Below are 12,765 nucleotides of genomic sequence, written 5' to 3' on the forward strand. Positions count from 1 at the left end.
AAGGAGATCATTCTCCCAGTAAATATGGTGAGTGCCAGAGGCGTCACCTGCTGCTTGGGCTGTGGCCTGTTGCCTCAGACCCTCGAGGGCGGGGCATTCCTTCTGCGCCTTGCAGAATTCTGCTCTGGTTGGCCCCCCCTCTACTTGCCAGCCAGCAAGTTCAGGTCCGTTACCCAGGTCAGCTATGTCCTCCCCAGTTGGCTCAGGGGCCTCCTCCTTCTCAGGGGCCTCGTCCACCACCGTGGGAACATTTGAGGTGGGTTTCCCGTGCCTCTTGCCCTTCCTCTTTGCAGCTGTCTGGGCCATTTTTCCAGGCTCCAGACGCCCTTGACTCCCTTCCCGGGCAGCCATGGACCGTGTGGTCATGCAGACCCACTCAGGTAACCCTAACATCTCCAGGTGGGATCTGAGCTCTACTTCTTTCCAAGCAGTATGCTCAAGATCATTGCCTAACAGACAATCTACAGGCATGGCAGGACTCACAGCTACTTTCAGAGTACCAGAGACCCCCCCCACTCAAAGGGAACCAGAGCCACCGGTAGGTGACTCTCACGATTGACAGGGACTATGACCTGGTGGAATGTATTAGGGACTATCTGCTCTGATGACACCAGCTGACTCTTGATAGTAGTCATACTGGCTCCTGTGTCACGCAGAGCCTCCACCTTTTGCCCATCAATGGAGACCCACTGCCTGTACTTGGAAGTATTTTGGGGTATGTGGGCTTTGGGCAACATTTCTCTTTCTCCCAGGGACACTAGGGAAACCTCTACCTGCTCCCCAAAGCTATCTGGGTCCATCTCCCCCCAAGCGCTACACTAGTCAACCCAGGTGTGTGTCCAGTAGTGGACGGTGTCCTCTTGGAGCACTGTGGGTCGCCTTTATAGTGACCATACTGGTAGCACTCTAAGCATTTGGGGTTGGATCTCCCTGATTTATCATAAGTCCCTGGCTTTTTCCCAAATCTGGAAAAGGAATGGTTGCCACCCCCTTCCTGGGAATTCTTTTGGGGGCCTTTTGAGAGTTCCTTATCTGTAAGTTTATCTCCCCCCTCTTTCTTCTGTTGGGAACCCTGACCACATTTGTGGGTGTCCCCTCCAGGTACCTTTTGGACACTCTGGTGCTAACCCAGAGGTCCGCCTCCTTAGCAAGCTTCCTGGGATCAGTCAGCTTACTATCTACCAAGTGCTGGCGCAACTCTGTAAAAGTAGTATTAAGCATATGCTCTCACAGAATAAAGTCATATAACCCTTTATAATCATCTACTTTGTTGCCCTGCACTCATCCATTCAGTGCCTTACTGGAAAAGACGAAGAAATCTACCCATGTTTGTGTGGTTTGTTTGGTGCTGTCCCTGAACCTCTGATGGTATCCCTCAGGGGTCAGCCCAAACTTGGCAAGTAAAGTGGCTTTCTGAAGTGGGTATGTGTTTTGATCAGGTTGATCCGATGTGAGAAGTGTGTCCCTCCCCAATGGCGGCACATAACCCCACATAGCTGTACCCCATTGCCCTTCAGGAACCTCATGAGCCCTTAGTGCAACTTCATAAGCAGCTAACCATTTATCTATGTCATCTCCCATCACAAAACTGGGCACCACATTTTTGGGTATATGAACCTTCTTTTCTCCAGCAGGTCCTGTCTGTATGCTGCCACCATTACTGCTGGATTCAGACTGTCTCGCCTTGATCTCCAGCTCCTTGAGACTCAGTTCATGAGCCGACAATAGTTTCTTTTCAGGCAAAGCTCTCTCAGCTGCAGCTTCAGCTCTTTCAGCTTCCATCTGTTTGGCTGCTCTTTCAGCTTCCACCTGTTTGGCTGCTCTTTCAGCCTCAGCTTGTTTGGCTTCTCTCTCTGCCCTCCTTTCCTCCTGTTCGGCCTCAATTTTCAGTTTTGCCATTTGTAATTGGAACTCCCTTTTTTCTCTCCTTTCCTCAGCGGTCAGGCTTTGCTCAGAGACACTGCTCCCTGGTCTGGAAGGGGGCACAATTGCAGTGGTAACATTACCCACTGATGGCAATAAATCCTCTGAGAGGCCATTTTCTGGCTCCTCTTCCTCATCATCCTCCTCTAAATGGGCTTCTGCCCAGGCCCTCAGCGCCACTTGAAAGTCCTCCTTTTTGGAGGCCCCATGGGTAGGTACTCTCATCACCATGCAGAACCCTTTTAGCTGTTTGACAGTATATGTCTCCAGCAGGGCTAGGTCCAAATCTCCCACTTGAGACCCAGCCAGAGACATGTTGAGTGAGGATTTAGTTTTTGAAAATTGTCAGGAAAAACGAATTTGCAAAAAAGAGATAAAAATCAAATTGACCTTCAACTGTGGGTAGGTAGTGAAATACTTAGCTACTGTATGTCACTGCACAAATACAAGTCCTATCCTCACCATTGATCACCAATGTTAGAAATGGGGTTTTTGGTTGGCAATCAGGTTACCCTATGTCCAAGCAAGACCCCTCACTATAGTCAGGGTAAGTCACACACAATCCAAATTATCCTGTGCCCACCCTCTGGTAGCTTGGCATGAGTAGTCAGGCTTAACTTAGAAGGCAATGTGTAAGATATTTGTGCAATAAATCATACAATAACACCATATAGCACCACAAAAACACACCACACAGAGTTTAGAAAAATATAGAATATTTATCTGGATATTTGTAGATCAACACAATAAAAGATGCAATAAGAATTTGTAGAAATATCACTAAAAAGTGATATAAAGTGTCTTAAGTCTTTAAAAAGCAAACAAAGGGGGTCATTCCAATCTTGGCGGGCAGCGGGAGCCGCCCGCCAAGCGGGAACCGCCAGAAGACCGTACCGCGGTCAAAAGACCGCGGCGGTCATTCTGAGTTTCCCGCTGGGCTGGCGGGCGACCGCCAGAAGGCCGCCCGCCCGCCCAGCGGGAAACCCCCTTCCAGGGTGATGCCGGCTCCGAATGGAGCCGGCGGAGTGGAAAGGGTGCGACGGGTGCAGTTGTATTTAAGTTGTATTTAAGAAATATTCACAGTGGTGAAAACGAAGACAGAGGGTACGCTCAATCAAATTCAAATTCCAAAAATAAAGAAAATATATAGATATTAAAGATGTTTTCCACTTAATGGAGAAGATGAATAGTAAAATGTTGTGCTGTGATTCTGATCCATGTAGGTCTTCCAGCATAGGTGATGTGTCATCACTTACGAGTTTGTAAAATGCCAAGTGATTCCTTGTACTCCAGTCAGCTGCAAGGCTTAAAGAAATGAACCCTACCACTGTACTCTTGCAAAAAACTAGACTTGAACAACCCCACGCAAAGAGAGAACTAATGTTCTTCGAGTCTCTTCATTCTGCCATCAGGAGCTGGCCTGACCACTAGCTTTGAATTGATGGAGGTAGTTGAGGGTGGTTAAATAGGTAACACAACAGCTAAGAAATAAAACGGTGATAACACAGACACAACAACTACTAAAAGAACAATTTATAATGTTGCAAATAATATGTACATATATAAAAATATAGAACATTCTGAACGGAAAGCAGGAAATATCTTAAATTACAAGAAACATAAAAAGGAACCCTTTGATTAATTTACATTCACAGAGGTAGGAATAGGTAGGGCTACCCATTTGCCAATTTCTCCTTCTTACAAGTCTAACTTTCCACTAATTTCCCTCCTCATCAGTCATGTGTTTTACTTGGAAGTCACTGCCAAGATGGTGTAGGATCACATAGCGGATAAGGATTTCTTAAATACAGAATATAACTGGTTGTATGTGCAGTATTTCAGTTTATGAAATTCTGGGGACCTGTGGGCGCCTCTATTTGGAGTGTTACAGTGCAATATTACCCACTATAGAGTGTGATCCCAAAAGGACCTAGGGTGAGTAGCAGTGTCTATTCCACCCTGGATCAAGGTAAGGGTGAGCAGTGAGGAAGCACACCTTTAACAGTGAAGGCTCAAACCACATACATGAAATTGCCCTGACAGTTTGTGAACTGTGTATGGGGACAACCTAGGTAAGACAAAAAGAGTAGCAAAATGTATGCTGTCAACCCATCAGTTCCACACGGTATCCTCCCTTTTACCTGTGTCCTCATTTCACAGGTTTCCCTTTGTTTTCCTTCCCCTTAGGAGAAAAAGACACATACATTCTTTGCCATATAAAAAATACACATTAATACCTCTGAGGCTACTCTAGGGCTACTGTGATTGACACATGAAATGGTAAATTCACCAATACCTTTAAGGTGTTTACACCTGGATAAAAATGTTAGTCGATAAACAAACTATTAGCCTGGCTGTTGATAGCCACAGAGTTCTCATGTTAAGGTGGCGGTGCTGGATCTCCTGATGTAGCTGTATAACTCTCAATTGCACTTCACGGTGTACTTCAACCTGCCTGAGGTTCAATTCTTTAATGTTGAATCTATTATACAGCTGAGCAGGTTATGGGTCACTTGTGGACTTTATTTTAATTATTAATTGAGATAAAATGAATTATTGTGGTCTAAATTTGGAGATTTTACTTGCGACTTCAGTAGTAGGCCTGATAGATGTTCGATTCTTCCTAAGAATACAATTCGTCTCTCTGTGTATTGAGCAGCAGTTGAATATTTGGACGCATGTGACGGATCTGGTCTAGATATGGAGCTTTGCCAAGCACTGTAGATAACACATACATAGGAAGTAAAGTGACTCAAGTCATCTTCATCATTTATTGAGGAATAGCAAGAAACCAAAGCCATTGTGAATGTTTGTCTTTCGCAGCCTCAAATATGAGGTTGAATGGCCCCAATTTGCTTTGCTTTTTCTGGCTACCTATTTTCTGTACGTTTTCAATAGGGACAGAATTCTTTCCCTTTTGTATATTTTGCATATCACTTAACAGTATCACATCATTTTTGGGGTTAGTAGTAAAACTGATTCTAGTCTTATGCAGTGCTGGTACTCCCGTCAGTTCTTCATAAGCATAATAGCTCACCAAAATGTGCAATGTTCCCTAAATATTTCCAAATTCGTGAGTGTGCTGCAGATAATCTTTGCTCTCACTTCTCATTGACTCTATTTTAGTCCTCTAAATTGTATCCTGGCCTTTTGTTATATTAAATAATAAGCTCGAGTCTTGTGGAATACCAATTCTATTTTTACATGCTTTCCCCATTTAATCCGAAAGCAAAGAGATCATTGTTACTTTCTGTGCAATGCACTATTTCTTAATTCCTAATTTTTCACCATTGTTCAGCATTTAATAATAAGCAGTCAATTAATCTCAATCCACACCCCTCCATATAGGTAGATCTTGTGAGTGGCCTGAAGCTAAAAACATTAGGCAACTTAATATGTTTTCAGCGGTGATTTAATGGACAACCTTTCCTGCTCTGTCCAGTTAATGGTCTGTGTCCTTGAGGAAGCAATATAAATCATGCTTTATGAAAGACATTAATTATCTCAGTATCTCCCTGTAAAACCTGCCATTTCACTCACCTATTTCAAGTTTCAAAGACGGATCTTTATTATCACAATCAAACTACCAATAAGTTCCAACACATCAAGAAAATTGTATAAAGTATTGAAATGCATCACTTCAGGACATCTACTAGGATTACTTCTAATACAACCAAGAACCAACATATTAGACCATACACTGCTCCGGCCCAGTGCTTCATTTTTAAATGGGACAAAGCCACCACTCAGGAGTAGAGGTTTTTTGAAGGGTACATTTATCAAAGACCCTGAGCCAAAGGCACTAGTCATGCCCTGCATTATTTAAACCCACAACTGCTGTCAATTAACAGCACCTCTGTTCCAATTCTGTTGTCACTTAACAGCATCATTGCGCCCATGTTGTGGATATTTTTTAATCTTTTGGTAGTGACTAACAAACCACCATGAGGCCAGTTATTCCCTTTTACCTTCAACTATGCCCTTTTTTCTGTAGCTGGACATTGGCCTTCTCTGGGTGCCTTTAGGGTTCCTACTGTCTCTGCATATACTTTTTAGATCCTGTATTTCTTGGGCATCTCTCTTCTCTGGCGATTGCCTGGATTTTGTACTCACATGTTTCTCTAATGCCACTGGATGTTTTAGTAGGTGTACCCCTGGTCATACACTTAGGTGGCAGACCACAACACTTTGTGGAAAAGCACTATGTACTCCTCTGGAATCCCTACATTTATCGCTAGAATCAGGCTTTGGGCCTTAAAATTGGAGCACTGATTACTTGCTCTTATAGTATGATAATTTGTACAACTATGTCTGTCCTTCATAGGAGGAAGAATACATCTTTATCTTTATACACTCATGAGTGCTGGAAAACATTTTGTTAGAAATTACCATCTTCTGCATTGTAATCACTCAGATTTTTAACTTTTTTTTCTGAGCCCTTTTTTATTGGCCCTAGGGCCCTGCCCCCTTTCCTCCTGCTATCCATTGGTGAAGTGCTGGTGCTCTCACTTTGAAACATGGTGAAATTGGCTTATATCTAATTGACACATTTACTTTACTTATAAGTCCCTAGTATATGGTAATACATGTGCCTGGGGCCTGTAAATTAAAAGCTACTAGTGGACTGTAGCACTCATTGTGCCACTCACAAAAGTACCAATGTAAAACATTACTTGAGGCCTTCCATTACTAGGCCTAAACATTCCTTTCTAACACTTATAAAATACCTCTAAGGTAGGCACTAAATGCCCATAGGGCAGGGTGCATGGTATGTAAAATTTAGCATAGGTATAATTTATGTTTTGCATGTCCTGGCAGTGAAAACTCTACAAAGTCGTTTTTCACTCTTTCAGCGTTGGCTCTTCCGTAGGTTAACAGTGGTTTACATTATTACCTTTATTAAGTGTTAAAATCAGTCTGAGAGTAGGTAGCAAAATGGTTCACGGGCTCATTTTAATGGTTTGAAACCCAACTTAAAGGTCAAGTCATATTTTATATTACTATTTAGGAAATAACACTTTTAGAAAGTTCTGGTTTTGGTTTCACTCCCTAAAACCAAAACGCCTTTCTCCAAATGCCCAACTGTCACCTCACTCCAGATGGGTCCTCTGTGTGCCATGTGTATTGCTCCCAGACAGAGGACGAAGGTCCCTGAGAGTGAGGAGAAGGACTATTACCTTGACACCATGGCCTGGGGGGTGAGCAGGGAGGGCGCTGTGTCAAGCCCCTTCCTGAGCTTTAAAGGATGCCTTACTTGTCACTGGCAGACAAAGCTCACACCTAGACTTGCCTCCACTTAGTTCCTCTATTCAGTCTGTCACCAAACCCAGAGAGGGAAGAGCATCTGACCAGAAATGGTTTAGGGAATTTAGAAATGCTTGCCCTCTGCCAATAGACTTGGCTTGCACTGGGCATAAACATGGACCGCAGAAACCTCTCCTCATAACACTTCTTGTCCTGTGGAGAATCAGAAGGAATGCTCTGCTGTCTGAATAACCAGAAGGAAGGCTGGACCTGCTTGCCTTGAACACAGGACCCAGTGTCAGTTGGCTGACCTCCTGTTTGAACTAAAGGGACACAATAAGCTACCAAAGGACTCTCTCTCTGCAAGCTTCTTGCTAACAATTCTAATTGAACATGTCCTGGACCCTGCTGATGGCCTCTGTTGGAGCAGAGTGAGTCCTAACTCTCAAGTGGTGCCCCCAGGTCCTGGACCCATGGCTGGTGTTAGAGTGTACTCCTCCTGTCCACACTGCAAAATCAGGGACTTAAAACCTGTTTGCCTACTTTCTGTCGGGAGAACCAAACAGAGAGTGGCATCTCCAGCAAAGTTGTAGTCTTTGAAGTTGAATTGCCAGTTGGCCTCTGTTGTTGGTTTGCTCCACTGAAGGAGGGTTGATTTCCAGAAATTTTTTGAATTCCGAATGTAGAGAGCATTTTGGGACTAATATGATCAGCAACATGTCAATGTCGAGGGCTTCCTGGGTACAGACTTCGGACTTTGCTCTCTCAGAGCATTCCCACCTTCGTTGATGACTACAGTGGGACCCGCTCTTCAGAAACCTGTCGTTGTCAAGCCCATGATGAATCCAGTTTGCAGTTTGCCCTTCCGATGACTCGTCAATAGCCACTTTTTCTTCCTAAAAATTTCTATGTACGAAAGTAAACTTTCCACCAGGACAAACCTGGTCCCTGTATCTGACCACCGCTCCATTGCAATCAGCCTTAACTCGTGATTTTGACCCGGCCTAGCGTGACCAGATAAACATAGTAGGCACTTTGTGTTTTTTTTTTGCTATTTGTAATTCAAAATTTAAAATTCATATCTCTGGTTCTACTTTTTGAATTTTTGTACTTGTAATGTCATATTATTTAGTAAATATACTCCATTTCTTTCTGAATTGGTTTGGAACTTTTCTAATGTTTTGTTTTCTCCTTATCACTGTTTGAGTACTGCATAAACACTTCACTAATTAAGCATGACTGCTTTGTGCCAAGGTATCAGAGGGTTAAGGACACGTTTATTTAGTGACTTTAGTGGTTTACCCTGCCAACAGTTGTGATTATTATATACAGTGGAATCGCACCCCAGCAACTAATACTTCAATTTCTCCCACGTATGTTTTTTTGAAAGAGGTCTTTTATTTTCTCCATTTACACTGACTGTTGGGGGAGGGTGGAATCTATCTCTAATATATTTACTTCATGCAAGATGGTCATCCTCTTTCTTTCATTATAATGTTCACAACCAAACATGGAGGCTCAGGTCAGTCTCAGTTGTTTCTCAGCTGCCATAGTTCCTGGTTTCCTATGACCCCTCACCTCTTCTTCCTTCCTTTAAGGATACTGCTATCTGCCCTCAGACCTTTTGTTCAATGAATAGGGCCCCATGTATTCCTCCTGAACTGAAACTGATTGTCTGGTTTCTGTTTGTTTCCGTCCTTCCTGGTTAATTGTTCAAATTTGTGAAGTAGTCTGACAGAAGCCAGCAATTGTCCATCTCCCAATAAAGAAGCAGATGGTTTTCCTGTTTTAGAGCCCTTGACGCAGTAAAAGTATAAACATCAGAGCTTTTCCTTTTTACTGCATTCACAGCACCAACATTATCTTATCCCTATAGAAGTAATTCTAATCAGAAACACTAAACTCTAGTCAGGATTTTTCTGCCATGAACTACAACAGATAGCTTTTGACTAAAGCAATATTCTAGGAAAATATACAAAACGTACCATGTTTGTTAGAACAGTGAAAATGCAATAGTTAAGTCATGTTTCGTTGCCCTTTCATGGCTGGGAGAATTATCATGAAGGTAGCTGTCAGTCAGTTGCCAATTTCAAAAAGCTATTCAGTCCTTATCAGATAGATTTCAGGAATAACCTGAAATAATGGGGACTGCCAATCTTTCCTTTTCTAAAGTCGGTAGAGTGTGTACTGTTTTCTCCCTCTCCTCTAGCTTTATGGCCCCATCTCAAAATTGTGATGATGGATATTCTTTCCTGTGCCCAGTTGTAGGAATATCCATCTACAGGGGTATTCCCATCTATATTTCCCTAAGGAACTCTTTATTTTTGACATCTGCTGTGTGCTGAGACTTGCGTTGCCAAACTCCTCTTCACATGTGTTTATTGTGTAGCTCCTAGCACTACAGGCAGAGTGGGGTGGAGTGGAGCAAGGTAGAGTGGGGTAGTTTGGAGTAGCTTGTATTTGAGTGGGATAGATTAGAGTGAGGCAGATTAGGTTAGATTAGAGTGGGTAGTTTGTAACCTAATTTAGTATGTTTATTTTCAAAGATAAATATGTGAATATATTGCAAAGAGACACAAGGCAGGGTTCCCTCCTGCTTGCCATCCTATTTGATCTAGAGATTAAACCACTGTCCTTACTGTACAAATGAAGACATGGACACTGGGGAATCATAATAGGTGACCTATCTAATTTCATGTTATCGAACGCTGACAATGTCTTGTTTCCAGTCACTGACTCATACATAGGGATTCCTGCAAGCGTTGATGATCAGTAAATATCTCTTATCACTGGATTTATTTGAATTTAATGTATTCAGTGGTGTGCTTCCTTATGGGATATTGATGGAGAAATCATTGTCCCTCATGATTGTTTGAATGACCTGGGAATACCTACTACACCCACAGAGGTGGTTTTCATAACCATTCAATGAAGCAAATCACCTAGAGGGTCTTTGACAGATTAAATGACATGGAAATATTTACCACTTCTAGTTATGGATAGGAAAGCAATTACCAAAGCCATAATGTAACCTAACTCCTATATCTATACTCAGACTCCCCTTATTAGAGCCACTTGAAAGCATTCAAATGCATTGACAAGGTAGCAACACCTATTCAGGCAAGATTCATGAGTTAGGCCCTCATTATGAGTTTGGCGGTCGGACAAGCCAATCTCCAAACTCACAGGGAGGACGCCACCGTATTACAATGTTCCCACCCTTAAGGAAGCCGAGGCCAATACTGTAGCACACCAGCACCATGAGAAGCAGACAGTGCGCATTCTCATGGTACTGGTCAAGGGGGGCCCTGCACTGCATGGGCAGTTCAGAACCCCCCCCCCCCCTGTGGCCACCAGGACTGGCTTTCCACCAGCCTTTCCATGGCATTCGGACCTCCATGGAAAAAATGGCAGCAAGTAGAGTTGTAATCAACCAGGCAGCACTGAACTCTGTGCCGCTCTGGCTAAGTACAACTCAGACCGCTGTCGGACCATCGGGAACCATGTCCCTGGTGAAGACGGTGGTCCCCTGGTGGGTCCACCCTCCAGGATTGTAATGTGGTGGTTGAACCACCACGGTTGCAGCGGTACAACCGTCACCGCGATGCTGGCGCTCCTTGTAGAATTTGTCATGTGATGATTAAAAGAAATACAATTCCATATCTCTGAAGTGTTCATTAAATGAAAGAAGTATTGTGAGCCTGGATTCTGCAGGCACTTAAGTGGCACTTACAGGTGTGAAATAGTACACAATACGACCAGTGCTTAATTTGAGCCAGTGTTTGAAGCAGTCTTTTTTGGGGGGGACTAGTATGTATTCTTTCCTTAATATACTTTGATCCAGAGCAAGAGAGATGAAAAGCAGAAAAGATAAAAAGAAGAAGGAAGAGAAATACAGAAAAATAGTGACAAATGTAAAAAAACAAGAAGAAAGCAGAATTTCAAAGATGATGTAAATGGATAAGGAGTGTGGGCTAATGCATTAAAGAGGCATGAGGTGGAATCGGGACTAAGCAGCCTGGTACTCCGCACCTTGACCTTTGTTAGCACTGTTAGCAAGCTTCCGAGCAAAACTTTGGGCCCGACCATAATATTTTGCAAATTAGACACTATATACAACTACATATATACTGTAAAACTGTAACACATGTAACTTATATTTGCACTTAAACATAATGTTTTGTGGATTTAAAGTGAGTATAAACCATGTTGGTGTACATGACATTCAGTTAATTTTAAAGATGTTTAGATTTAGAACCTTTATACTGGATACTGATATGTAGAATTAATCACGACGATGTGCAATGTTCAAAGATTTTTTTGTTTTTTCAGGATGATGCTGATGTGGAATGGAAATTTGCAAGAGCTAAGCTGTGGTTTTCCTATTTTGAAGAGGGAAGGACTCTTCCAGTGCCCTTTAACCTCGTACCAAGCCCTAAGTCATTAGTTTGTGCTTTACTAAGAATAAGGGAATGCCTTTCCAGATTGCTCTCCTGTCATAAGAAGGCATATCGGGAAGATTCAGAGATGAACAAGGTAGGTTTCATTACTAACACCTCTTGTGCTGGTTGTACCGGATGCATTAGTTAGCGAGAAACACTTCAAAATGGAATTGAGACATTTATGTACAAGCAGCAAAAATTGTGATTCACCTTGTTTGAATTAGAGCAACTGGCTAGTTAGGAATTTCAAAACTGCATGTACCTGCTACACATAGAGATTCAGAATGTGCTGGTTCTTCAAAATAAGTAATCAGTAGCAACAATCTGGAACAATTCTCAAATAGTAACCATCTCATCAGCATTAGCACATAACTAAAAAGTGTATCAGCAGTCACAATCAGCAATCCAGAAGTGGACGGGGGAGGAGGTCAGGACATTCAAAGATCACTGAAGCACCATAGCAAAGAGGAGGCAAACAGAAAGTGTAAGAGAACGTTCAGTGACACTAAACTAGAGATACTAGTGGATGAATGTGTGACCGAAAATAAAAGAATGAGGGGTAATAACTTCCTAGCTGTGTCAACAACCACATTAAGACATTCATGCAGAAGAGGGTCAATGCTAAAAGTGTGACAAACCATACTGTAGATGAGATTTACGAAAGGTGGTACGATTAACAGCCCTGAACAAGATAGAGGCAAAGCATCAGTTGACAAGAGCCAAAACTGTGCATTCACCTACCACACACCTCCAAGGAGGAACTCACAGAGAGAACATTCTAACCCAATGGTAATAAATCTTTATTGTTTAGTTAATGAAAACCATAACAATCAATGCATTGTATACAATATATAAAATTCTATAAAAGAAAGGACAAACTAAAGGAGAAAATTCTATAAAATCTTTAAAATAAATACACTTGCAATTCTAGAGCAGTCGAGGGGCGGGGTGACCATTAAACTAACTTTGCAGACACTTGATGCCCGTGGTGCGGTTGATGTTACATGCTAACTGTAGGAAAGTCCTCCTTTTTTGCCTGATCACCCCCACTCTTTTTGGATAGGTACTGGTGGTTACTGACTTTTGGCTGTGCCCTGGGTACTGCTTACCAGTCCCAGGGACAGTGCTCTGTGTAAAATGGATATGCAAATTAGGC

General features: G+C 42.6%; 1 protein-coding gene across 3 annotated transcripts in view; it reads left to right on the top strand.

Annotated features, from left to right (window-relative positions):
* The window catches only part of TRPC6 (transient receptor potential cation channel subfamily C member 6), a 401,605-nt gene that overhangs the window by 242,655 nt on the left and 146,185 nt on the right, over positions 1 to 12,765 (top strand). The window contains exon 8 of one of the 3 annotated variants that reach the window (XM_069202381.1): positions 11,500 to 11,734. In XM_069202381.1, coding sequence (XP_069058482.1) covers positions 11,500 to 11,734 — 235 coding nt within the window. The remainder of the gene's footprint in view (positions 1 to 11,499; positions 11,735 to 12,765) is intronic. The other 2 variants (XM_069202378.1, XM_069202380.1) reach the window with 2 other exon arrangements.

The sequence above is a fragment of the Pleurodeles waltl genome, chromosome 8, assembly GCF_031143425.1.
Source record: "Pleurodeles waltl isolate 20211129_DDA chromosome 8, aPleWal1.hap1.20221129, whole genome shotgun sequence".
Lineage (NCBI taxonomy): Eukaryota > Metazoa > Chordata > Amphibia > Caudata > Salamandridae > Pleurodeles > Pleurodeles waltl.